The sequence below is a fragment of the Jaculus jaculus genome, chromosome 11, assembly GCF_020740685.1.
Source record: "Jaculus jaculus isolate mJacJac1 chromosome 11, mJacJac1.mat.Y.cur, whole genome shotgun sequence".
NCBI classification, from domain to species: Eukaryota; Metazoa; Chordata; class Mammalia; order Rodentia; family Dipodidae; genus Jaculus; species Jaculus jaculus.
The window spans coordinates 90,223,426-90,250,572 of record NC_059112.1 but is presented as its reverse complement, the minus strand read 5'-3'; the positions used below and the strand labels follow the sequence as shown (position 1 = coordinate 90,250,572).

At 41.8% G+C, this 27,147-nt stretch overlaps 1 protein-coding gene across 2 annotated transcripts in view; it reads right to left on the bottom strand.

Moving 5' to 3' along the window:
• Positions 1 to 26,689, bottom strand: part of Mfn1 (mitofusin 1) — a 49,969-nt gene extending 23,280 nt beyond the window's left edge. Inside the window, exons 1-8 of one of the 2 annotated variants that reach the window (XM_045161681.1) lie at positions 26,558 to 26,689; positions 24,155 to 24,273; positions 20,780 to 20,915; positions 15,959 to 16,121; positions 9,734 to 9,858; positions 6,176 to 6,284; positions 4,344 to 4,451; positions 734 to 887 (exon numbers count right to left, since the gene is read on the bottom strand). In XM_045161681.1, coding sequence (XP_045017616.1) covers positions 734 to 887; positions 4,344 to 4,451; positions 6,176 to 6,284; positions 9,734 to 9,858; positions 15,959 to 16,121; positions 20,780 to 20,915; positions 24,155 to 24,266 — 907 coding nt within the window. In that variant the 5' untranslated portion in view covers positions 24,267 to 24,273; positions 26,558 to 26,689. The remainder of the gene's footprint in view (positions 1 to 733; positions 888 to 4,343; positions 4,452 to 6,175; positions 6,285 to 9,733; positions 9,859 to 15,958; positions 16,122 to 20,779; positions 20,916 to 24,154; positions 24,274 to 26,557) is intronic. The other variant, XM_045161682.1, reaches the window with a different exon arrangement.
• Positions 26,690 to 27,147: the final 458 nt, after the last annotated feature.

Genomic DNA, 27,147 nt, shown 5'->3' with positions numbered 1-27,147 from the left:
TTTTCTCATCTTACCTAAGCATTTTCTTTTTTGGGTTTTTTTTTTTCTTTTTCTTTTTCTTTTCTTTTTTGGAGATAGGGTCTTACTCTAGCCCAGGCTGACCTGGAATTCACTATGTAGTCTCAGGCTAGCCTCAAACTTATGGTGATCCTCCTACCTCTGCCTCCTGAGTGCTGGGATTAAAGGTGTGCACCACCACACCTGGCCTTTACCTAAGCATTTTCCATGCATCATGGCCATAACTTTTGAAGTTGGAGAAATGCTGGGGAACTAGCACTAATTTCCCTTTACTTTCTCACAATTTCATAGATTTGTTCTTATCAAAGAATCTTAAGAAAAACAATACTTTTCTTTATTAAGTGAAGCACCTCACCTTTTCAAGTGAGGGAAGATTTATGGCCTTAACTGGGCATGTTTGAATTGTGGCACGAGGAAGCATGCTTATAATGGACCACTACTAAGTGAGACAGCGTCCATAGCCGATCTGATGGACTGAATGAGAGGATGACTTCTCCTGCCTGGGACAGTGACAGGTTTCACTGTGCTACTCAGAACAATGCGAGATTTAAAATGTATGAGGTGTGTATTCTAATATTTTCAGACCAACTGAGCAGTTACTGAAGACACAGGAAGTGAGGAACTAACATATATAGCAAAAAAAGATTTCTGGTGTGCTACTACCTTTTGTAACTTACACTTCTGTTTCAAAAGAAAACCTGCAATTACTACATACCACCTTCGGGCAACCCCTGGACTTTGTGCTTTCTGGCATTAAGAACTTCCTTTGCTGAAACAAAGAAAATCCGGTTCCGTGCTTCCAATGGACTCACAACTTTGAGCTCTTCTACCAAGAAGTGCAGACATCTTTCCATGTGCTGTCTGCGGACCTACCAACAGTGAAAGAATTAATTAATTAACTGTTTTTAGAGTGGGCGTGTGTGTGTAATGAGCACCTGTGTGTGCATAGGTCAGAGGGTGATGTTAGGTGCCTTCCTCTTTTGAGACAGGGTCTCTCACTGAACCTGAACATCACCGACTCAGCTAGTTTACAGAGCCAGCTGACCCAAGGGATAGAATGTCTGAAGCCTCCCAAGCAGTCACGTGGGTCCTGGGATCCAAACTGAGGTCCTCATACTTGTACAGCAAGTACTCTTCCCACTGAACCATCACCCCAGCCCCATTAGTTGAAATAAGTTAAGCAACAATAACTATACTCATCAACCATAGGCCTCTTCTAAGCTTCAATTATAGTGATAGATATGACAGTACTAATTCTTATACACTAAAATGCAGGATATTTCAGGAAATGAATTATGATCCTTGATCACTGATGGGAAATCACTCTTAAATAACTTTAAAAAAAAAAAAAATATATATATATATATATATATATATATTTTTTTTTTTTTTTTTTTGAGAGAAAGAGAAAAAAGGCAGAGAAAGAGAATGGGTGTGTCAGGACCTCCAGCCACTGCAAACAGACTCCAGATGCATGCGCCACCATGTGCATCTGGCTTACATGGGTACTGGGGAACCGAATCTGAGTCTTCAGGCTTAGCAGGCAAATGCCTTAACTGCTAAGCCATCTCTCAGCTCTTAAATAACTTAATGATCTATTTTTTTGAGCATTTACTTAAGCTGACAGAATATCTAATATTATACAACCATTATCAAACATATTACAAGTAGCTTAACAGCACTGAAAAAGTGTCAGCTCTGCAGTAGCGACATACTACAGTAATACGTGTACATGTGTGAATTAACTGCAGCAGCAGGCACACGACACCTGAGTAAACAGTGGGACTTTTATTTCTTCTGTGTTATGCTTTTCTTATGTTCCAAACTTGACTCAGTGAAACTAGTAATACCTTTGGAAGCAGAGGGTAAATTCTACAATAAATTTATAAAACAAAGTTATTTTTATTTTGAAATCTGAACATCACGATATATATTTCTTCATGAGCATGGGAATTTGGACTGGGAAGAATGAATTAAATAAATACGATTACATGTGTTGTCTAAGGTCAGCATTTAGCACTGAAATGAATATTAAGGGTAGGAACTTAAGAGTCTAGCATTAGTCTTTAACATTATGGTTGAGGGAATTTCTCAAGATTTTGAAGATTTTAGAAAGGTAAAATTAGCTGAGCATGGTGGTATATGCTTACAATATAAGAACTAGAGAGGCTGTAGCAGGAGGACCATGAGTGTCAGGCCAGCCTGGACAATATGGTGATATACTATCCCAAAAACAAAACAAGCAGAAAATGAAGATAAAGAGCAATGCTGAACTATTTTGTGGTTATGTCCTAATTCTACAATACTTAAGACTCCAATTTTAAAGTGTACTACTGGAGACTGGGAAGATGGCTTTAAAGGCACTTGCTTAGAAAGCCTGCTGGTCTGGGTTCAATTCCCCAGCACCCACAAAAACCTGGACCCAAAGTGGTACATGTGTCTGGTGTTTATTAGCAACCCCGGTGCACATGCACCCATGTGTGTGTGCACACACAAATAAATTAATTTTGAAAACTTGTATTTATTGGACTGGAGAGATGGCTTAGTAGTTAAGGCGTTTGCCTGCAAAGCCAAAGGATCCCCATTTGACTCTCCAGGACCCATGTAAGCCAGATGCACAAGGGGGCACATGCATCTGGAGTTTGTTTGCAGTGGCTAAAGGTCCTGGTGCACCCATTCTCTATCCCCCTTTCTGCCTCCTTCTCTCTCTCTCACTCGTTCTCTCTCAAATAAATAAAATAAAAGTAAGGTTAAAAAAAGAACTCTTGAAAAGGAAAAAAAAAATTATTTGAGAGAGAGACAGACAGAGAATGGGCCAGGGTCTCTAGCCACTGCAAATAAACTCCAGACCCATGCGCCACCTTGTGCATCTGGCTTATGTGGGTACTGGGAATCGAACCTGGATTCTTAGGCATCATAGGCAAATACCATAACCATTAAGCTATTTCTCCAGCCTAACAAATTAAGTTTTTAAAAAGAAAACTATTACAAGAGCTGGGCGTGGTGGCACACGCTCGGGAGGCAGAGGTAGGAGGATTGCTGTGAGTTCAAGGCCACCCTGAGACTACATAGTGAATTCCAGGTCAGCCTGGACTAGAGCAAACCCTATCTTGAAAAACACAAGCAAACAAAAAAAGAATACTAGTACAAAACAACAGTTAGAGGCTGGGGAGATGCTCAGTAGTTAAAGGCACCTACTTGCAAACCTGCTGGCCCAAGTTCACCTTCCCAGCACCCAAGTAAAGCTGGGTGCAAATGGCACCAGGAAAATCCAGATGCTCACAGGCTAGCTAGGCTGACACACACAAAGCAACGTGGCAAAAACAAAGTAACAAGGGAGACCAAAACATCCCAAGACTTTCCTCAGATCTCAAGGAGGGGGTGGTGGTGGTGAATACTGATTGGAATAGAAATGCCTAGCTTAGTAAAGCACACTCTGGGGTCCCATGTTTGTGAGGGCATTTACAGAGGAGTGTGCAGGCATTCTCTCTCTGCTTCCTGGCCCCTATGAGGAGAGCTGCTCTGTTCTCCCATGCCCTCTTCCACCACAGGGGACTGAAACCTATAGAACTTTGAGAATAAAACTAAGCCCACTTCAGGTTTTCTATAATCATATTCCTTTGTTTTTGTCGTTTTCAGACAAAGCCTAAGCTGATTGCAAACTTATGTAGCCTAGATGCATTTTGATAGCAAGTGCCTTTAACTGCTGAGCCATCTCCCAGGCCAGATTGGGTTTGAACTCCTGATCCTTCTGTGCCTACTCCCTAAGTTCTGGGATTGCAGGTATGCACCACCAGAACTACCTATAATCCTACTCTTTTCATGAGCAAGAGACTAACTTAAAAAAAAAAAAAAAAAAAAAAAAAAAAACTAGGGCTGGAGAGATGGCTTAGTGGTTAAGGTATTTGCCTGTGAAGGCAAAGGAAATTTTTTAAAAATGTTAAAAAATTATTTGAGAGAGAAAGAGTGTGTGTGTGAGAGAGAGAGAGAGAGAGAGAGAGAGAGAGAGAGAGTGTGTGTATGTGTGTGTGTGTGTGAGAGAGAGAGAAAGAGAGAGAGAGTATATGTGTGGGGGGGGCATGCATGCTAGGGCATCCTGCCACTGTAAACAAACTCCAGACACATGTGCCACTTTGTGCCACTGGCTTACATTGGTACCTGGGACTCAAATCCAGGCTGTCAGACTTTGCAAGCAAGAGCCTTTAACTGCTGAGCTCTCTCTCCAGTTGAGACTAACTTCTTGTGATGTTCTCTGAAGTATACTGTCTTCTCAGGTAAAAACACATACGACTACTCTTCAAAGCCTAAAGAAAAAGACGACTTACATCTTCCATATACTCTGGCTCTGAGGCAGAGGCATCCCAACGGTTATTCAGAATAAAAATATTAGGCTTGGAAAGCCGCTCATTCACCTTGTGAAAAAAATGTTTCTCCTGGAAAACAATGAAAATGACACTTTAAAAGACAGTTTATGTTTACATTTTGCATTGAGATAGTTTAACTTAAAAGTATGAACTGTTTAGGCAGCAGTGAGTCACATCTACTGATGAAGAATCCTAATGAACTCTGTGTACATTAAACTTTCCAGCGAAAATTACCATAAATCACTGAGAAAATGTCACATCAATACTACAAATAAGTGTAATGTCTACTCAGAGGAAGGAGATACCACAGCTAGTAGAAACCAGGAAAAGCTACATAAAGGCAGAAGTGGTAAAGATGGGTTTCAAAGTACTTTAACAGGTTTTGTTTTTAACTCCTGACTCTCCTGTTTCCACAATTGTGCTGAGACTGTAGGCATGTGCACCACATCCAGATTAATGAGTTTCAAGACAAAAAATAATGCTAAGGGTGGTGGTATACACCTTTAGTCCCAGCACTGGAAAAGCAGAGGCAGGTGGCTTGCCATGAGTTATGAGCTCAAGACCAGCCTGGACTACAAAGGGAGTTTCAGGCTGGCCTGGTTGGTCTGAGATTCTACCTGGAAAAAAAAAAAAAAAAAATCAACCAACCAATCAGCAACAACAACACAAAAAGATGAAAAGTTCCAAACCGGGCATGGTGGCACACGCCTTTAATCCCAGCACTCGGGAGGCAGAGGTAGGAGGATCGCCATGAGTTCGAGGCCACCCTGAGACTCCATAGTGAATTCCAGGTCAGCCTGGGCTACAGTGAGATCCTACCTTGAAGAAAAAAAAAAAAGATGAAAAATTCCAAGCTGGACAACTATAGGTAAAGAATAGCATCAGCGGGCTGGAGAGATGGCTTAGCAGTTATGGCGCTTACCAGCGAAGACTAAGGACCCAGGTTCTATTCCCCAGTACCCATGTAAAGCCAGATGCACAAGCTGGCATATGCATCTGGAGTTGGTCTGCAGTGGCTAGAGGCCCTGGCATGCCCATTCTCTCCCCACACCCCAACCTCTTTCTAAATAAATAAATCATCAGCAAGGTTGGGAGTGTAGGTACATGGTAAAACGCTTGCCTACAATCCATGTGGCCCTGGGCCCGATTCCCAGCACTAAAAGAGGAAAAAAGAAAGTACAAAAGGCATCAAAATCAGAACATGTATCAGAAGTCTCATCCAACAAATAATGGAGGTATTCAACACACTGCTCACACGACCTCATGATGAGCAATCATGGACAGAGCACCAAGAGCACAGTGACAATCATCCTAGTTTTACTGCTCACAACTAGGATATCGTAGTGCAGTCACTGCCAAGGTTTAGATGAGTAACATTACAGTTTGGTATACCTGACATCTAAACTCTGGAAAGCTTCTTTGGAACTAATCTGGACACCCTGGATCTTAAGGCTTAGAGAATTAGGCAAATGAGGAAACCCACAGCACAAGCCAGTAAAGCTGGAAGAGGGTGGAAACCTGAATTGGAAAAGCTCTGCTTGATAGACAAGTGAACATTTCCACAATGCTGACCTTGCTCCCTTGGACATAAGCAAGCAGCAGAGTGAACGCCCACACATGCACATCACCTCACACCCAGGAAGCTTCCCCATCAAGTTCTGGCCCCAGGGAGACACGAATACTTGAGCTCATTCTTTCTAATTCACAACTGGATTGCTCCCACTCTTCAGAAAAAAAAATGGATGCTACTCAATTCTTTAATGTTCAAACACAGTGCCATGAGTAAATCCTACCGTGTTCATTAGTGTTGACTCAGAGTTTGCAACTAGAACAAAGACATCTGCGTCGAGGCAAAACTTATCAATCCAGCTGTCTAGTTCTGTAGTCACATCTGTACCTGGACTAATGAGAGGGAAATAAACACTGTATTAGCTATTTTTTAAAGAGTTAGGTTATAGATTAAAAGAAAATTTGAAGTCTAAAAGACATAAATTCTACCAGCAGCTACATGATGCCTACATTTTAATCCACATTTTTCTTGACAAAACAGGTAACATAATCAATATGTCAATCTTTCAAACTGTTATGTTTGGAAAGGCTGGAAAGGAAGTACCAAAAAATAAAACAAAGGCTAATGAATAATAAAAAACAGGATGTGATCAGCCATGCCCAATAGCAGCTCAGAGATTAAAATGCTCATCAGTACAAATAATAGAAAATAAAATAAGCCCCAGCCGCTATTAACTATGGCAGATTTTATATACTATGAAAAATGCAGTGAAGGACTTGCCAACTGTTAATCCTGACTTGGATTATGGATATAGGCTGGCTATGAAGTATAGCAAAATTAGCTGCCATATTTCAAGTATTTTTATCTCAAAAGCATCTTTTCTCTCATCTAAATTGCTCTTATTGATTACTTGAAACACACTTCTTCTAAAAGAAAAACCTAATCCCAGCATTTGGGAGGCAGAGGTAGGAGGATCGCCATGAGTTCGAGGCCACCATGAAACTACATAGTGAATTCTAGGTCAGCCTGAGCTAGAGTGAGACCCTACCTTGAAAATCCAAAAAGAAAAACCCATTGTCAGAAATAAATCATTTTTTAAAAACACTGAAAAGTTAATTAAAGAAAATAAAGCCATATTAAAAACTTTGATCAGAATCGTAATAGTAATAAAAAATCTCTACAGGGGTCATTTTTCTCCTAACTTATTCTATGTTCAAATGTGGAATTTCTATCTCCCAAGAGGAAATGTGACTTGACTTTGGTGCCAATGGACAGAAAATTCTACCTATGCTACATAAGAGAAGTTTGGAATGCACTTAAATAACTGGTTTTTACACCTTGATTTTAAGGTGGAGAGAAACTGATCATGAATCTCTAATTTCAAAGCAGTAGGTGCTTAATATTTTTGACTTAGTTAATACCCATTTGAATATCATGGGTTCTATTAATTATAGAATGAACTTAGGATCCCAGTCCATTGTCATCGACTGCCCTTGGACTATTCCAAGGTATAACATGGGGTTTTATGCAAAATTCCAAGCTACCACGTAACTTTTTTAAAATTGTAACTAGGAGGGGGAATAGTTCCGTCCCTTTTTAGTGTTGTCCACTGTGGTCCAGAAATGCCAAACCTTTTTTTTTAATTTTTAAATTTTTATTAACATTTTCCATGATTATAAAAAAAATGTCCCATGGTAATTCCCTCCCTTCCCCCTGACACTTTCCCCTTTGAAATTCCATTCTCCATCATATTACCTCCCCATCTCAATCATTGTACGTACATATATACAATATCAACCTATTAAGTACCCTCCTCCCTTCCTTTCTCTTCCCTTTATGTCTCCTTTTTAACTTACTGGCCTCTGCTACTAAGTATTTTCCTTCTCACGCAGAAGCCCAATCATCTGTAGCTAGGATCCACATATGAGAGAGAACATGTGGCGCTTAGAAATGCCAAACCTTTTTAACAGTGGTACAACTTGGAGTCCTAAGCTTGGTGACTATGCAGGCTTGAGTTTCATGGCATTTCAATTTTGCCATTTATATAGGAGAGCTATTGTATGTGAAACAGCCCAGAATCGCAAATGTCACATGTGGATAATATGGTAACTTTAAAAATACATCTGTATTGTATTTGAAGACTATTTGCCATAAATTTAAAATTTAAACCTATGTATTTCAATTTGGTATATTCAACAATAATTAATGTAAAATCATTTTTTATATAATAGTGTAATCTCAGTTCAAAATTTAAATGAAAATATAAAACCCAAACGATTTCTATATATAGTAAATTGAACTGTAAAGGTAACTTGTGTGTGTGACTCTGAATACATAGGTAAGATGTTTCTATTCCTCAAAAAAAAAACTTTGAATCATTTAAATATATGTTTAGGTAATGATAATGTCCAACTAGTATGCACAACAGTTCCTCAAGCATTAGTAGGATGATTTTAAAATGTATCACAGACTTGGGAGCAAGGCTCAGTGGTACTTGCCTAGCATGCACAGACCCTGAATGCAAACCCTAACACCATAAAATAACTAGAAAAAAATTTAAACCTACCATAAATACAGATTAGCCTAAACCAATGAAAAACATTCCAAAACCATTCTATTTATTTCTGAAAATCAAATACTACATGGCCTTTCTAACAATGTCATTTGAGGAAACCTTGTCTTAAGAACCAAATCACTACTGGTTAAGCAAAGTAGTTTTGTAAAGTGATCTATCCAGGGCGGGGCGTATAGCTCAGAGACAGAACACTTGCCCAGCAGGCACAGACCCTGGGTTTGACCTCATGTATCACAAAAAGAAAGGGAGGGGGCCTGGAGAAATGGCTTGGCGGTTAAGGCATTTGCCTGCAAAGTCAAAAGACCTAGGTTTGATTCCCAGACCCATGTAAGCCACACGTCTGGAGTTTGTTTGCAGTGGCTGGAGGCTCTGGTATGCCCATTCTCTCTCTCTCTTCCTCTTTCTTTCTCTCTCTCAAATAAATGAATAAATAAATATTTTTTAAAAAGAGGGGGGGAAGAAAGATAATTATATATCTATATATTTAAACAATTTCTAATGCAAACTGTAAATTTTTGTTTAAAGTAACCGAAACAAGGGGCTGTCTCAAATTTCTTCAACCAGAATTAGACAACTGTGATGAAGAATCTTCACTGGCAGTTGGCTGGACCTGGTATCACCCAGGAGACACCTCTGGGTATGCCTGACAGCGTTTCCACAGAGGCTTAGCTGAGGAGGAAAGACACTGCTGTAAATGTGGGCAGCAGCACCATCCATGGTCTGGGTCCCAGACTGAATGAAAGAGGGAAAGGAAGAGGCCAACTCAACACTAACTTCACCTCTCCCTGCTTCCTGAGTGCAGGTGCGCTGTGAGCAGACACCTCATGCTCTCACCACCACAGCTACGGCTGTGCCTTCCCCACCATGACGGATTAGATTCCCAAACTGTGACCCGACATAAAGCCTTCCTTCCTCACACTGGTTCTTGTTGGGGATTTGCTCACAAAAAGTTGGAAAATATAACTATGCACCTATTAAAAAAGAAAAATGAGGCCAGGTATGGTGGCACACACCTTTAATCCCAGTACTTGGGAGGCAGAGGTAGGAGGATTGCTGCAAATTCAAGGCCACCCTGAGACTACAGAGTGAATTGTAGGTCAGCCTGAGCTACAGCAAGACTCTACCTCAAAAAACAAAACAAACAAACAAACAACAACAACAAAAACTGTTCCTTAATCTCAAATGAAAACAAAGCAGCAACCAACATGAAATGTTCGCAGGCCTTACATTAAAGTAAAAGAAGATATAGTTTATAGGTAAACTTACCTGTCTACTAAAACCAGGTCATCTCTCAAGAGGGCACATTTTGCCTTTGGCCAAAATACATGCACAAGGCAGCCTGCTTTCAAGTCTTTGTCCATGTGGAGGGCGTGGGCCAGCTGATTGACTGTCTATGGAGGGAGGGGAAGAGAACAAATCTTGACCATTACGATAAGCCAATAAACATTTAAAGTACTCTGAGCTGACACAATCTTATTTATTTTTATTTATTTTTGAAAATTTACTTATTTGATGAGGAGAGAAAGAATGGGTGTGTCAAAGCCTCATGTCTCTCTACAAATGAACATCAGACATACATACCACTTTGTGCATCTGGCTTTACATGGTATTGGGGAATCAAACCTGGACCCACAAGCTTTTCAAGCAAGTGTCTTTAACTGCTGAGCCATCTCTCCAGCTCGTATTTTTTATTTTTTTATTTATATACATTAAAAAAAAATTTTTTTTGAACTAGGATCTCACTAGGAGCCCAGGCTGGTCTATCTTAGCTGTGTAGCCCAGGTAGACCTTGAACTTACTATCCTGTCTGTCTCTTCAGTGCTAGATTTATAGGCTAAGCCCACCATACGGGACTCTGTTACAAAACAGAATGGCAGAACTTCAAAGAGTTTAAAGTAAAACCACCCAAACGATTCTGAGAAACCTGAGGGGTTAGGTTAAACCTGAGTTTTAAAAGAATTAAAGAAACAAATAAGTTCCTTAAAATATCACCCTACAAAACTAGCGTTGGAAGCACTTTACACAACAAATGGAACTCTAGCAATGGAATCCTGTGTAAATCATAAAACTGAGCCTGTTTATATGAAGCATGAGTCAGGAGCCTTTTTTTTTTTTCTTTTGAAGTAGAGTTTCACTCTAATCTAGGCTGACCTGGAATTCACTATGTAGTCTCAGGGTGGCCTTGAACTCATGGTGATCCTCCTACCTCTGCCTCCCAAGTGCTGGGATTAAAGGTGTATGTCAGGCTAACTCTTTATGTTTTTGTTTTTGTTTTTTTCTGAGGTAGGGTATCTCTCTAGCCCAGGCTGACATGGAATTCACTATGTAGTCTCAGGTTGGCCTTGAACTCACATTGATCCTACCTCTGCCTCCCAGAGTGCTGGGATTAAAAGCATGAGCCACCACACAGGGCCAGGAATCTTTGTTTTGCAAATTATTTCTGATTCTTCTAAAATGATGGCATATTGTTTAGTGTAATGTAGGGAAGTACCATTATCAGAAGAAATGTTATATTAAAATAGTTTAAAACATCCTATTGGAATAAAGGGAGGCACTATAAGGGATCAATACAAATCTGTTGTGTTTTGGTTTGTCTGTCTGCAAAGGTAGCCAAGGCTAGCCTCAACTAATGCTGTCCTCCTACTCTAGCCTCCCGGGCTGGAATTACAGGTGTGAGCTACCATTCCTGGCCAAATTTGTCTTTTTATTAAATTTTTTTTTTAATTTATTTGAGAGAGAATGGGCACGCCAGGGCCTCTAGCCACTGCAAACAAACTCCAGATGTGTGCACCCCCTTGCACATCTGGCTAACATGGGTCCTGGCAAATCATACCTGGGCCCTTAAGCTTAGCAGTCAAATACGTGAACTGCTAAGCCATCTCTCCTGCCCCAAATTAGTCTTTTTTTTTTTTTTTCCAAATTAGTCTTTAAAAAAAGCTTTTTATACTTGATTTTGGAGACAGAATTTATTCTGTAGCTCAGGCTACCATAAACCTATGTAGACCAGGCTACACTTGAACTTGCAGTGATCCTCCTGCCTCTGTCTCCCAAGTGCTGAGATTATAGGCAAGAGCCATCACATCACAGCTGTCTTTTAAGAAGCATTTTTCAGCAGCAATTTACAAAAATCTGATCATAAACAATGGCTGTGCCCCTCCCACTTTTTTTTTTTTGGTTTTTCGAGGTAGGGTCTCACTCTGGCTCAGTCTGACCTGGAATTCACTATGAGTCTCAGGGTGGCCTCGAACTCACGGCGATCCTCCTACCTCTGCCTCCCGAGTGCTGGGATTAAAGGTGTGCGCCACCACACCCGGCCCCCTCCCACTTTTAATTCAAATTTCCAAACTTAGAGGCTAGAGAGATCGCTCAGCAGTTAAATGATTGCTTGCAAAGCCTGGCAGCCCAAACTTCATTCCCCAGTGCTCACTTAAAATCAGATGCACAAAGCAGCACATGCGTCTGGTGCATCCATATTCTCATTCTCTCTCTCCTCTTTCTTTCTTTCTTTCCTTCCTTCCTTCCTTCCTTCCTTCCTTCCTTCCTTCCTTCCTTCCTTCCTTCCTTCCTTCTTTCCTTCCTTCCTTTCTCTCTTTCTTTCATTTCTTGCTTATTCATTTGCAAGCAGAGAGAGAGAAAGACAGACAGACAGACACAGAATAAGCACACCAGGGCCTCTAGCCACTGCAAATAAACCCCAAATGTATGTGCCACTTTGTGCATCTGACTTTAGGTGGGTACCTGTAACCACTGAGCCATCTCTTTAGCCCTCTCCTTCCTTTCTTAAACAAATAAATTTTAAAAAAAATTTTACTCTTATTTGTTTTGGTTTTTCAAGGTAGGATCTCACTCTAGCCCAGGCTGACCTGGAATTCACTGTGTAGTCTCAAGGTGGCCTCAAACTCATGGCAATCCTCCTGCCTCTACCACCCAAGTACTGGGATTAAAAGTGTGCACCACCATGCCCTGTTTTTTTTAAACATTTTTTTAAAATTTTTATTTATTTATTTATTTGAGAGCAACAGACACAAAGAGAAAGACAGATAGAGGGAGAGAGAGAGAATGGGCACGCCAGGGCTTCCAGCCTCTGCAAACGAACTCCAGATGCGTGCGCCCCCTTGTGCATCTGGCTAATGTGGGACCTGGGGAACCGAGCCTCGAACCAGGGTCCTTATGCTTCACAGGCAAGCACTTAACCACTAAGCCATCTCTCCAGCCCACATGCCCTGTTTTTAAATTTTTTTTTTTTTTAATTCCCAAACTCAGCAGGGCATGGTGGCACATGCCTTTAATACCAGCACTCGGGAGGCAGAGGTAGGAGGATCACTATACATTCAAGGCCACCCTCAGACTACATAGTGAATTTCAGGTCAGCCTGGGCTACAGTGAAACCCTACCTGAAAAAAAACAAAATAAAATAAATAAATAAGTAAATAAATAAATCCAAGCCTCTATTTTAAGATAACTTCTGACATATGTTAACATGTGAAATTAATGTACCTATGCAATACACACATCCATGTAAGTGTTCAACTAAATACATAGTAAATACAAGAGGCCTATGACAAATAAATTAAGGAAAAGACACCTCAGCACAGACAACTACAGTTCCTTTGAAAGGAAACATCTATGTGTAGATGTACTCAATTGTCTTGATCAGAGCTGAAGTACATTTCCACAATGACAAGTTTAGGCAGGGTTTTTTGTTTTTTGTTTTTTTCTTTCTTTGTATGTTTAATGTGGTTAGCTTCAGAAAACATTCTGATAGACTTGAAAGCTTGCACTACATTCTTGGTACAGAATTTATAAAATTAAGACAATAGGGAAGGAGGTGTGACTCAGTGTTAGAGCACTTGCCCAGCACTCAAGGCTCTGGATTTGATCCCCAGCACCACATACAAACAAAACTGAGAAAATAAAACCACCTGATAAAACCATGGTGAAGTTTGTTGTGTTTAGACAGTACCTTCTAAGAGCTCACTGAAGTACTACAGAAATTAGTGTTTCCTTTACTACCTAAAATGTTAGTGTACAAATCTCAGTCTGGATGTTAGAGAAGACCACTTCTTGAGGTGATTTCAAAATGGGAGCAGAGAAGGGGGAAGCAAAGGAGAAGCAGACAGCACAGACAGGAAAATGGGGAATGACATCCAAAAAACAGCACAGCAAATGTTCCTTTGAGTCTCTAAAGCACAGTTTGAATTCTGACAGTAAAAACTCTTAATTACAAAATAACAGTGATTCCTTTAAGAGTATGGATTAAAACTTTGAGGAATATTTGGTAGAAATCATCTCATTTAAAAATGTTTATTTAAAAAAAATGTTTATAATTATATAATTTATAGTATTATTGTTTAATATTTAATAACAGAGAGAGGGAGGCAGATAGAGAGATAATGGGCATGTCAGGGCCTCCAGCCACTGCAAAAGAACTGCAGATGCATGCACCTCCTTGTGCATCTGGCTTACCTGGGTATTGAAGAATTGAACCTGGGTCCTTAGGCTTTGCAGGCAAGCCCTAACTACTAAGCCATCACTCCAGCCCTCATCTGTTTTTTCTGTTAATTTTTATTTATTTATTCACTTAGAGAAAGAGAGACAGAAAGGCAGAGAGAGAGAATGGGCACCAGGGCCTCCAGCCACTGCAAATGAACTCTGGACACAAGCGCCCCCTTGTGTATCTGGCTTACATGGGTGCTGAGGGTCCTTAGATTCCGTAGGCAAATGCCTTAACTGATAAACCATCTTTCCAGCCCCTCATCTCATTGTTTTTTGTCTGAAGGAAATACCATCTCATTTTTATCTAAACAGTATGTTCAATCCAAGGAGATGAGGAACAAACTGAATTACTTCAGACAAGCCAGAAAGCAAGGTCATAGAACTAGACTCCTGAGCTTGTCTACAGCTTAGCAAAACCTGAAAAGGCCGGGTAGAGGAGACAGTTCTGTTGGTAAAGCTCTTGCCTCACAAGCATGAGGACCGAGTTTGATCCCTAAGACCCATGTGAAATGCCTGGTGTGGTGGCACACGCCTGTAATCCCAGTGCTGGGGAGACAGACAGGAGGATCCCTGGGGCTCACTGGCCAACCAGTCCAGCTTACTTGTTAAGTTCCAGGCCAATCAGAGACCCTAATCCCCCAAAAGGGTGCAATGCAACCAAGAAACAACACCCAAGCTTGTCCTCTGGCATACATACACACACACACACACACACGCATCTTCAATACTGGATTTTTGTGTTAGGAAAGATCTTTCCACTTAAGGTGACTAGGGCTGGGTGTGGTCACATATACTTGAATCTCTGACACAACCGAGACAAAATTCTAAAAATAAAACAAAAGTTCATGGGAAGTAGAGGATTACCATTTCCCTGGATCTGGCAAGTCCATATTTATACATGAATATGCTTTGTACCTTTTCATGGGTAAAGTTTCTAAAAGTAGGTAAATGGGCCCCAGGCACTAATTTTTTTTTCTTTTTATTATTTTTTTTTTAATTTTTATTAACATTTCCCATGATTATAAAATATATCCCATGGTAATTCCCTCCCTCCCCACCCCCACACTTTCCCGTTTGAAATTCCATTCTCCATCATATTATCCAGGCACTAATTTTTTTAACTAAGTTTTAAAAAGACAAATTTTAGACTAAGCAGCAATAATAGACTTTAACAATGATCTTATTAGAATGTTCTTAAAAATTTTTTAATTTTATTTTTATTTAAAGTTAAGGACAGGGTTGGAGCTACAGCTCTTAGCAGAGTACTTGCCTAACATGCATGAGGTCCTGGGTTCTATTCCCAGAACTGTAAAACCTGACAGACTTTTATTCTTTCAATAATTTACCTGTTAAGCAAAAAAGCTTTTAGAAGTTCAAAAATATTACTGATGGCTTTAAGTTATTAATGTCAATAGTTTTCCGCCTCTAGAAACATAGATACCAAATTTTAAAGTTGCAAAGATGAGCTGGACATGGTGGCACATGCCTTTAATCCCAGTACTTGGGAGGCACAACAGGGGTTGGAGAGATGGCTTAGCAGTTAAGGTGCTTGCCTGCAAAGCCACAAGACCCAGGTTTGATTCCCCAAGACCCATATAAGACAGATGCACAAGACGGCACATGCATCTGGAGTTCTTTTGCAGTGGCTGGATGCCCTGGCGTGCCCATTCTCTCTCTCTCCCTCTTTCTCTCAAATAAATAAAAATAAAAACAACAAATATTGCAAAGATGGGGACTGGAGATAGATCAGTTGTTAAAGTTCTTTGCTTACAAAGCCTGATTACCCAGGTTCAATTCCCCAGAACCTACATAAAGATAGATACACAAAGTGGTGCATCTGGAATGTACTTGCAATGGAAAGAGGCCCCAGTGTTTTTTTTTTTTTCTCTCTCTCTCTCTTTCTCTCTATGCTTGCAAATAAATAAAAATGCTTTAAACAATTGCAAAGACGCTGCTTCAGGGACATTAGCATACTACAGGTTAAGTGTATCACACCTTCACACTCTTCTTCTCATCTGATCCTTCAGTCATGAGGTAAGCTCTATCGCCATCGGTTCCTTCAACACTCAGGAAGCAGTTGGTCGTGTGGCCAATCCCACTGGGAAGAACCTTATCCCACAGCATTGCGTTGATCACAGAGCTCTTCCCACTACTAGTCCTGGAGAACACACACATCAAAGCAGTCAAAGCTGGTTTTCAATGGGCAGGGAGCCAGCATTTCCACAATTCTAGTTTCAAGAGACTGCATGCCAAAAAAAATAAATAAAAATAAAAGATAAAAAGACTGAAAATCTCAAGCTGGGCATGGGGCACATGCCTGTGATCCCAGCACTCGGGACATGTAGGCAGGAAGAATCAGAAGTTCAAGGTCAATTTTGGCTATATGAGACCCTGTCTCAAAACAAAAAAATAGCAAATAAAGTGACAACCTCACTTAAATACTAGCAAAATACACTTATGAGAAACATTTTTTGTTTTTGTTTTTGCAATACTGGGAGTTGAACTCAGGGTTTAGGGCATGCTAGGCCAGTGTTCTACCATTGAGCTACAGGACCAGCTCAAAATACATTTAGATAGAAAAAAACACCAGCTGGGCATGGTGGTGCCTTTAATCCTAGCATGCAGGAGGCAGAGGTAGGAGGATTGCCGTGAGTTTGAGGCCACCCTGAGACTCCATACTGAATTCCAGGTCAGCCTGGGCTAGAGTGAGACCATACCTAAAAAACCAAAATTAAATAAATAAATAAAACACCAGAAAAAAAAAAAAATCCTCCTTTTCTATGAAGCTATCCTTAGATTATGTTTCTTGCTTATGGCAATCTGAAATCACAGGTCAAAATTATGTGGTATTATGTGATCCTTTTACTATTAGATGAGGCCTATGTCCCATTTTCTTAAATCTGGGGCTGTCTTGACTGCTTCAATAACACATATCACAAGTGACACTCAGTGACTCCAAGGCTGGGCATAAAAGGCAGAAAAGCTTCTGTCCTGTTTACTAGATCACATGTACTTGGTGTCTTTCCAAGTACAAAGTCAAGTGCACTGAATCTGCCAAGCTGGGAGAAAGTCAAGCTTTATAAATGGAAGCTCTTCCAGCCCAGGTTCCAAACATGAGTGAAGATTAAATATAATTCCAACTCTCAGTTGTTAAGCAACCCCAAATTTCATAAGATTATATACCACAAAGTAAAGATAAGCCTTTCCCACTGTGCCCTGTTAAATTAACTCACAGAATTGGTATGCATAATGAAATGGGTGTTTTTAACTGGCTAAGCTTTGGGTGACCTTTTCTTTTTCTTTCTTTTTGTTTTTTTTTTTTGAGGCAGGGTCTCACTCTAGCCCACGCTGACCTGGAGCATCTTAACCGCAAATGCTTCAAGTTCTGCGAACACACTATACTTTCCCTCTCCCTTTCCATTTATGGCTCTTTTCAAATTAGGCTTTGGGGCAGCTCACATTTACAGCTAATAAAGATGCTCTTCATACCTTATGATGGGGTCACAACCTAATGAACCCACATTTATACAGCCGAATGTGTGTTATTGGAAAGGCAAATGTATCTGATCTTCCCAATACTTTGGCTTAGCAATATAGCACACTAGGTTACCAGCCATTTACCCTGATGACTATGTGCAGCTGGCTCCCTGCTACACACAGAGCTAGGATTATATCTGCTTAGGGGGAACACTGGCCCAGGAAAAGGTAAAAATCCAAAACAGGAGTTTGACTGAACATGCAGTCCTCCTGTACCACCCTGAAGGGGGATTAAGTCAACTACCATAAGCAGGGACCCTCTGGCCAGGCATGGCAGTATATATACCTTTAGTCTCAAAACTCGGGAGACTGAGGTAGGAGCACTGCAATGAATTCAAGGCCAGCCTGGGGGTACAGAATGAGTTCCAGGTCAGTGTGGGCTATGGCAAGACCCTACCTCAAAAAAAAAAAAAAAAAAAAAAAGTTACAGGGACCCTCTAAACCTGCTTCTCAGCCACCTCCACAGGAGGCCTCTTCCTATTCTACTGTAGCCCCTCACTTCCATTTCCTCTTTAAGGGAGCTAACTCATACCTGAGAACTCTCAAGTGAAGGAAGCAGGCAATAAAATGTAAGACAAAATAACAGAGCTTTGTGAAAAGTTCTTGAAGACTAACAGGGTGCTTTAATGCAGAAAAGAACGGAGCTGGGCAAGGAGGTACACCTCTGGATTCGCTGCACTTTGAGGGTTGGGGGCAGGAGGATCAGGGATCAGTTCAAGGTCATGCTCAGCTACTGAAGACCAGTGTGGTGGTTTGATTCAGGTGTCCCCCATAAACTTAGGTGTTCTGAATGCTAGGTCCCCAGCTGATGGAAATTTGGGAATTAATGCCTTCTGGAGGGAGTGTATTGTTGGGAGTGGGCTTATAGGTGTTATAGCCAGTTTCCCCATGCCAGTGTTTGGCACACTATCCTGTTGATATGGTCTACCTTATGTTGGCCAGAGGGTGATTCCACTCTCTGCTCATGTCATCATTTTTCCCTGCCATCGTGGAGCTTCCCCCTCAAGCTTGTAAGCCAAAATAAACCCCCTTTTTTCCCCACAAGCTGCTCTTGGATGGGTGATTTCTACCAGCAATGCGAACCTGACTGGAACAACCAGCCTAAGCTACTTAGGACCCTGTTTCAAAAATCCTAAATAAGGGGGCTGGAGAGATGGCTCAGCGATTAAAGTGTTTGCCTGCAAAACCAAAGGACCTCGGTTGGATTCCCCAGGACCCACATAAGCCAGATGCACAAGGTGCCACATGCATCTGAAATTCGTTTGCAGTGGCTGGAGGCCCTGGCATGACTATTCTCATCCCCCTCCTCTCCCTCTCTCTTTCTCTCTCTCAAATAATAAATAAGAATAAAATGTGTTTTAAAAAATCCTAAATAGGGCTGGAGAGATGGCTTAGCGGTTAAGGTGTTTGCCTGCAAAGCCAAAGGACCCAGGTTCAATTCCCCAGTACCCACATAAAGCCATATACACAAAGTGGCACATGTATCTGGTGTTCACGTGCAGTAGCTGTACGCCCTAGCATGCTAATGCTGTCTCTCCTCTCTCTTTCTCTTCCTCTCTCTCTCTCTCTCTCTCTCTCTGCTTGCAAATAAATAAATAAAAATAATTTTTAAAATTACTTAACCCCAGATACAAATCTTCAGACAACTGACTGATAAATGCATGCTAAATCAGGGCAAGACCAGGCTAACACTCTAGACACAATGACATGTGGTCCTTCCTACTTCCCCCTGGAAAAGAGTAAAAAGTTCTTCTGGAAGACATACGTGAAAAGCAATGTGAATTTAAGAAAATTAACTCATAACCTGAGCATGGAAATGCAAGACTGTGACCTCAATACTCAGGAGGTGAAGGAAAGAGAATCAGGAGTTCAAGTCCAACCTGGGCTACATGAGAACATATTTTAAAAATTTAAAAAAAAAAACCAGAGGTGCACGCCTTTAATCCCAGCACTCGGGAGACAGAGGTAGGAAGATCACCGTGAGTTCAAGGCCACCCTGAGACTACATAGTGAATTCCATGTCAGCCTAAGCTAGAGTGAGACCCTACCTCAAAACAAAACAAAACAACAAACACAAAACCATGAATTAGGCTCTTCATTTACTTTTATTTCCATTCTTTTTTAATTTTTGGTATTCCAAAGTAGGGTTGCACTCTAGCCCAAGCTGACCTGGAATTCACTATGGATGCAGTCTCAGGGTGGTCTTGAACTCACAGTGATCCTCCTACCTCTGCCTCCCAAGTGCTGGGATTAAAAGCATGTACCACCAGGCATGGCTTATTTCCATTCTTATAATTGGCTAAAAACAATTTTTTTATTTTATTTTATTTTTTCGAGGTAGGGTCTCACTGTGGCCCAGGCTGACCTGGAATTCACTATGGAGTCTCAGGGTGGCCTTGAACTCATGGCAATCCTCCTACCTCTGCCTACCAAGTGCTGGTATTAAAGACGTGAGCCACCACGCCTGGCCTATTTTTATTTAAGAGAGATTGGGGGAGAGAGAGAGAGAAAATGGACATGCCAGGGCTTCCAGCCACTGCAAACAAATTCCAGACACATGCGCCCCCTTGTGCATCTGGCTTACATGGGTCCTAGGGAACAGAACCTGGGTCCTTTAGCTTTGCAGGCAAATGCCTTAACTGCTAAGCCATCTCTCCAGCCCACAGATTTTTAAAAAAATATTTTATTTATTTGAGAGCAAAGAAGAGAGAGAGTGAGAGAGGGAGGGTGGGGAGAGGGAGAGAGAATGAACTCAACAGGGTCTCTAGCCACTGCAAACAAACTCCCAATGCATGCACCACCTGGTGCATCTGGCTTTGAATGGGTACTGGGGAAGTGAACCTGGTTCCCTTGGCTTTGTGAGCAAGCACCCTAACCACTAAGCCATCTCTCCAGCCCTAAAAGCTAATTTTTTTTTTTTTTTTTTGAGGTAGGGTCTCACTCTAGCCCAGGCTGACCTGGAATTTACTATGTCATCTCAGGGTGGCCTCAAACTCACGGTGATCCTCCTACCTCTGCCTCCCGAATGCTGGGTTTAAAGGCATGTGCCACCATCCTGGCCCTAAAGGCTAATTCTTAAAGATGAGAATCCTTATGAGATGAAAGTATTACTGACCTTCATAAAGTTTCACTTATATCAGGAGACATACATGCTAACAACTTTTAACATTTAACACAGGTAGAAACTGTTGGGGAGCAAGAACATCAGACAAAGCTTGGGATATAACCAAGAAAAGCTGATTTGTAGAAACTAACCTTTGAGAAATAGGAAAGGATTACCTGCCAAAAAATGCAACTTTCATGTGTCTCCGAGACAGCACCTCTCCAATGACAGCAAGTTTGTTTCTGTACCCCTGTATCTCTACCAGATCATCTTCGGTGGCTATCCGATCAAGTTCAGGATTCCTGTATGTTGCTGCAACATTAAAATAATATTAGAAAATGAATATTAAGTTAACTACACAATGAAATAAGTAAAAACTAGATATATTTTTATTTTATTCTACATTATTTTAATTCTGTATTAACATGTCATTTGAAAAGTAAAAGAAAAAAATTAGTATCTGAGTATTTAGTAAAAGGCATGCTCTATTACAAAGTGAAAATCCTGTCTGAAAGGATTTTTAAAAATATTAAAAATGTCCAGGGTCCACTCAAAGGGTGCAATTCACCAAGGTCTCCAAAACACAAAGTATGGGGCTGGAGAGATGGCTTAGCGGTTGAGCTCTTGCCTGTGAAGCCTAAGGACCCCAGTTCAAGGCTCGGTTCTCCAGGTCCCACGTTAACCAGATGCACAAGGGGGCGCACGCGTCTGGAGTTCGTTTGCAGTGGCTGGAAGCCCTGGCTTGCCCATTCTCTCTCTCTCCCTCTATCTGTCTTTCTCTCTGTGTCTGTCACTCTCAAATAAATAAATAAAAAATGAACAAAAAAATATTAAAAAAAAAAAACACAAAGTATGTATCTGAAATGAACACCCAATTCTAAAGAGAGAAACAAGAGCCTGACAGCCTGGTCTTGAGCTGGAAGGGGCTCCATGTGCTCAGGTTGAGATTAAGGTTTTGAAGAGGAGCCTCTCAGAAATTAAGATGCAGCCCAGTCTTTAAGCCTGGAAAGACCTAACTACTTTATCACTTCATGTACCACTTCCCACAAGACAGACCAAAACAGCTCAATGAACAAACAAGAAAAGGCAAAGAGAGAAGAGAATTATACATTGAATCCCTGTCTTTTATTTCCCTCCCAGGTTTAGGGATAACTGCCCAGTGTAGTTCTAACTTCAACTTTGCCATGGACAAATTTTGGAGCTCCAAATGCCTGGGTTTCCTGGGATGAAAAAGTAGAAATATCTGGGCTAGACAGATGGCACAGCGGTTCTGGCTCTCACCTGCAAAACCTAAGGACTGAGCTTGATTCCCCAGCACCCGCGTAAAGCCAAATGCACAAAGTGGTGCTTACATCTGGAGTTTGTTTGTAGTAGCTAGAGGCCCTGGTGCACCCATTCTCTCTTTCTCTCTTTATGTATGTCTCTCTCTGTGTGCAAATAATAAAAAATTTTATTTTTAAAGTAGAAAAATCTGCCAGGTGTGGTGATGCACACCTTTAATTCCAGCACTCAGGAGGCACAGGTAGGAGAACTGGTATGAGTTCAAGGCCTGGGACTATGGAGTGAGTTCCAGGTCAGCCTGAGCTAGAATGAGGCCCTACCTTGAATACTCCCCAACCCCCCCCAAAAAAACAGAAAAAACAAGATCACTTTTGTTTTATTCCATCAATAAGAGATAAACTAATCCTTTCTTGACACTTCTTTTTGAAGATGAAGATGGAGATTCATTTGTCTAAGTGACCATAATTAGAAACAAACCCTGCAAATTAAAATTACCCTGGGGCTTACCTAATTAAGTGAAGTTCTCATACCTAATTTTTTTCCAAGTACATTGATAAAATATGTGCAATTTAGTGAGCAATAGAAAGACTTGAATTGTGGGGCTTAGGAATTGGCTTAGCAGTTTAAAGGCATTTGCTTGCAAAGCCTGCCAGCCTGGGTTCAATTCCCAAGTACCCACATGAAGCCAGATGCACAAAGTTAGGCATGTCTCTGGAGTTTGTTTGCAGCCATAAGAGGCCCTGACATGTCCATTCTCTCTCTTGTAAATAAATAAAAAATATTTTAAAAGAAAAGACTTGAATTATGTCACACTTGGTTTTGGAAACAATAACTGCTCTAGAACGGAGGAGCTCAACATAGGCTTGAGAGAGTATTAGGAAGAACACCGAGAAAAAGCTGAACTGCCAACCTGTGAAATGATTCCTCAGTGTCCTTCAAGAAGCTTAAAGAACTTCTTGCTTCACTGTAAAGTTAATGGGCATGTGAAATTTCTGAGTTATCTTCAAATCAGTGTATCCTTATATTCTTGGCTACCTTCTTTGTACAGTTACTCAAAGGAAATTCCTTCTATACTTTTCCCACTCAATCCTGCCTCAACTGAAAGGAACAGATTAGATAGACTAAGATTCTAAAATTGCTCCATGCTAAAATGGAGAGGAGACAAGTATGCTGGCTGAATGTGCACTGCCTGATTGTTGGTCTATTCCTAGCTTTGTGACCTTGGGCAAGTTGCTTATCTTCACTTTGCTTCTGAAATGAGGACTATAACTTACCTAATGATATAGCATGATGATTAAAGGAGTCATAATACAGTAAAATAGAGTACCTTACTTATTTCTTTGTAACTGTTATGAAATGGATTTTATTCATTGTGGTATCCTTCATTGTATACAAAACAATGTAGGCTCAAGAGCTCAAGTTGAGCAGGGTGTGATGGCTTATGTTGTCATCCCAGAATTCAGGAAGCTGAGGCAGGAGGATGAGGAGTTAAATACCATTCTCACCTGAGGTACAAGTTCAAGACTAACCTAGGATACATGAAACTTTGTCTCAAAACAAGAACAAAACAATGACAACAACAAAAAAAAATGGGCTGAGAAGATGAGATGGTTCAATAGTTAAAGGTGCTTGCAAAGCCAGATGGCCAGGGTTCTATTCACCACTACCCACATAAAGCCAAATATAAAAAGTGGTGCAGGGCTGGAAAGATGGCTTAGCGGTTAAGCACTTGCCTGTGAAGTCTAAGGACCCTGGTTCGAGGCTTGATTCTCCAGGACCCACGTTAGCCAGATGCACAAGTGGGCGCATGCCTCTGGAGTTAGTTTGCAGTGGCTGGAAGCCCTGGCATGCCCATTCTCTCTCTCTCCATCTATCTGCCTCTTTCTCTCTCTGTCACTCTCAAATAAATAAATAAAAATGAACAAAAAAAATTTTTTTTAAGTGGTGCATACTTCTGAAGTTTTCTCTCTCAAATAAAAAAATTTTTTTGGAAAAAAAAACAAAAACAAAAACCATGGGCTGAGGAGATTGCTCACTGGTTAAAGGCACTTGCTTGCAAGGCCTACTGGGTTCAATACCCCAGTACCCATGTAGAGCCAGACGCACAAAGCAGCACACGCAACTGGAGCTCCTTTGCAGTGGTAAAGAGCCCCTCACTCTCCTTCTCCCTCTCTCACAAATAAATAAAAAGCTAAGGTTGAAATAATAAAGTACTTTTATATGTTTTATGTTTCAACAGTAATCATTCTGAGAACTTAAGAGAAACTAACCTTCAATAAAATGTGATCCTTCAGTAACAAACTCCAGTAACTGGCCAAAGATTGCGGTAATTGCCTTCTTCGCCAGCACAAAGTGCTTCAGTGGAGAAACAGACTCTGCCATTATGCTACTGGAGAGAAAGAAGAGCAACAATTAAACTACTGGGTGATTCACACCTGTTGTCCCAGCTACCACAGAGCCTGAGGCAGGAGGACCACTAAGCCCAGGAACTTCACTTCCACATGGACAACATAGTGAGGCCATCTCTCCCCCTCCCCAAAATAAAATCTCTAATTAAACTGAATAAAAAGCCAAATGCATGGGGCTGGGGAGATGGCTTGGTGGGTTAAAGCACTTGTACAAGCCCGATGACCGCTCACTCAGAGCCTGGGAACCCATGTAAAATGAGTGTCCATAATCCCAGCCCTACAAAAGTGAAATGGAAGGCAGAGACAGGAGAATACCCAAAGTCTGTAGGCCAGCTAACCTGATGCATACCTCAGTGAGCTTCAAAAGAGACCCTACCTCAAACAATTTGGAACTGAAGTTGTCTCCTGAATGTCACACTCCTACACACAAAGGGGTTTTTTGTTTGTTTGTTTGTTTGTTTGTTTTATTCTGTAAAGCCAGGTGTGTTATTACACAACCATCATTCCAGGAGAGGGAAGCTCAGGCAGGGTGATCATGACTTCCAGGCCAGCCTGGGACAGACCCTGTTCCAAAGGAAAAAGAAAAAAAGAAAAGAAAAACCATGATGTGACAAAAGCAGGCATTTTTATTTTATTTCTTTTTAATTTTTGAGGCAAGGTCTCACTCTAGCCCAGGCTGACATGGAACTCTGTAGCCCAGGCTGGCCTGGAACTCACAGTGATCCTAACTCAGCCTTCCAAGTGCTGGGATTTAAGGAATGCACCACCATGCCTGCCTATCATGCACATTTTTTATGCCTTTCAGTCCATTCCTTAATTACCAATTGAGTAAGTTAAACTGTCAAAATAAGATAAGTATCTTGGGAGAAGTGTTTTAGTAAGAAATTAAAACATTTTTGTATGCTACCTCATTCAGGTGAAGTCAGTCTTGTCTGGTATTGACCTGTAATCCCAGCTACTCAGGAAGCTGAGGCAGGAGGAACTTCAGTGAACTCAGCCTGGGCTACACAGTGAGTTGTATGTTTGCCTGTGTAACTCTGTGAGAGCTCATCTCAAAAGAAGTAAAAATAGCTGGGCGTGGTGGCGCACACCTTTAATCCCAGCACTTGGGAGGCAGAGGTAGGAGGATCGCCGTGAGTTCAAGGCTACCCTGAGACTACAGAGTTAATTCCAGGTCAGCCTGGACCAGAGTGAGACCCTACCTCGAAAAAGCAAAAAAAAAAAAAAAAAAAAGAAGAAGAAGAAGAAGAAGTAAAAATAGGGCTGGGGCTGGAGAAATGGCTCAGCAGCTAAAGGAACTTGCTTGTAAAGCCTGACAGCCTGGGTTCAATTGTCCAGTACCTAGGCACAGACTGTTGCATGTATCTGGAGTTCTCTGCAGTGTCGACAGCCTCTGGTATGCCCATTCTTCCCCTCTCTCTCAATCTACTCTTTCTTTCAAATAAGTAATTCAAAAGAAAAGAGAGAGAGAAAAAAAAAAGAGGGCTGGGAATATAAACTCAGTGGTAGACTGCCTGCCCAGCACGTTGAGTCCTTAGCCTCAATTCCCAGTACTGCAAAAACATACTAGGTGAAATCTATAGTGAGTGCAAAAATCTTGGTTGCAGTTTCTACTTTCTTTCCCATCAATGAAGATGAAACTGGCTGAACCGTGACCGCACGTGACTCTTCATCACATCAGGGAACTGGATTAGTAAGAGGAAGCCCAATCTTACAAACAATTCCCAAGTTATGAAGTTTCCCAACCTGGAGCATTACGTGTGCGGAGGTGTCTGTGCAGAGGAAGAATACAAAACCCCCAAGACCACGATGCATGCAGTGCAGGCATTTAGCTAGCAGTAGTAAGCTGTCAACCATGACAAACAGGAGACGAGGCTTCAAGAAGGCATCCCGGCTTCCAAAGTACCAAAACCTTGCTGGAACCTAAGTTGAAGTTACAAATGTTCTCCCCGGAGGTATCTCATGAGAACACACCCCGGTCTTATCCAGGTATGTGTGTGTGTGTTACGGGGCACGGTGGCCATTTAGAAGGTGGATCCTTTCAGAGTGGCGGGAGACCAGCGACCTGCTCAGCCCTCCCTGAGTACACCTACCTGAGACCAAAGGCCTTCGACCCTGCACGCCTCGGGGCCGTAGCCCGCCGCCGCCCCGCGCCCGCCCTCCCGGCCCCGTGGACCCCGCAGGCCCGCCGGCTCGCTCGTCACAGAGCGCTCGGCCCAGGCCCCGGATATTCGAAGGTCACTCAGCCAGCCAGCGGTCACTCACACTGTCCCGGCTCCGACTTGTCACCCGGCAACCGCAGTCAGCCAGCCACAGCCCCCAGCTTGTCTCATCCTCCCAGAAGAGGCGAGACGCCCCGGAGGCGGCGGGAGGAGCGGCCCGAGGGCGGGCACTTCCGGTCTGCCTCTCGCCTATTCGCCGTGAGACTCGGTGGCCGGAAATGCGTCAGTGTTGAGCGCCATTTTTCCTAAGGGCAGAAGGCAAGGCCTGTTGTGGGCAGGGGTATTGATTGACGGAAGGGGTTTGTGTGTGTGTGTGTGTGTGTGTGTGTGTGTGTGTGTGTGTGTGTGTGTGTGTGTGTGTGTGTGTGTGTGTGTGTGTGTGTGTGTGTGTGTGTGTGTGTGTGTGTGTGTGTGTGTGTGTGTGTGTGTGTGTGTGTTTTCCACGCACCCTAGTACTTCTTCCCTAAGCCTTATCCCTTCAAAGTTTCCCAAGCTGCTGGGCGTGACAGGGCTCACATTTGTGTGTGTGTGTGTGTGTGTGTGTGTGTGTGTGTGTTTTCCACGCACCGAAGGGGTTTTTGTGTGTGGTACTTCTTCCCTAAGCCTTATCCCTTCAAAGTTTCCCAAGCTGCT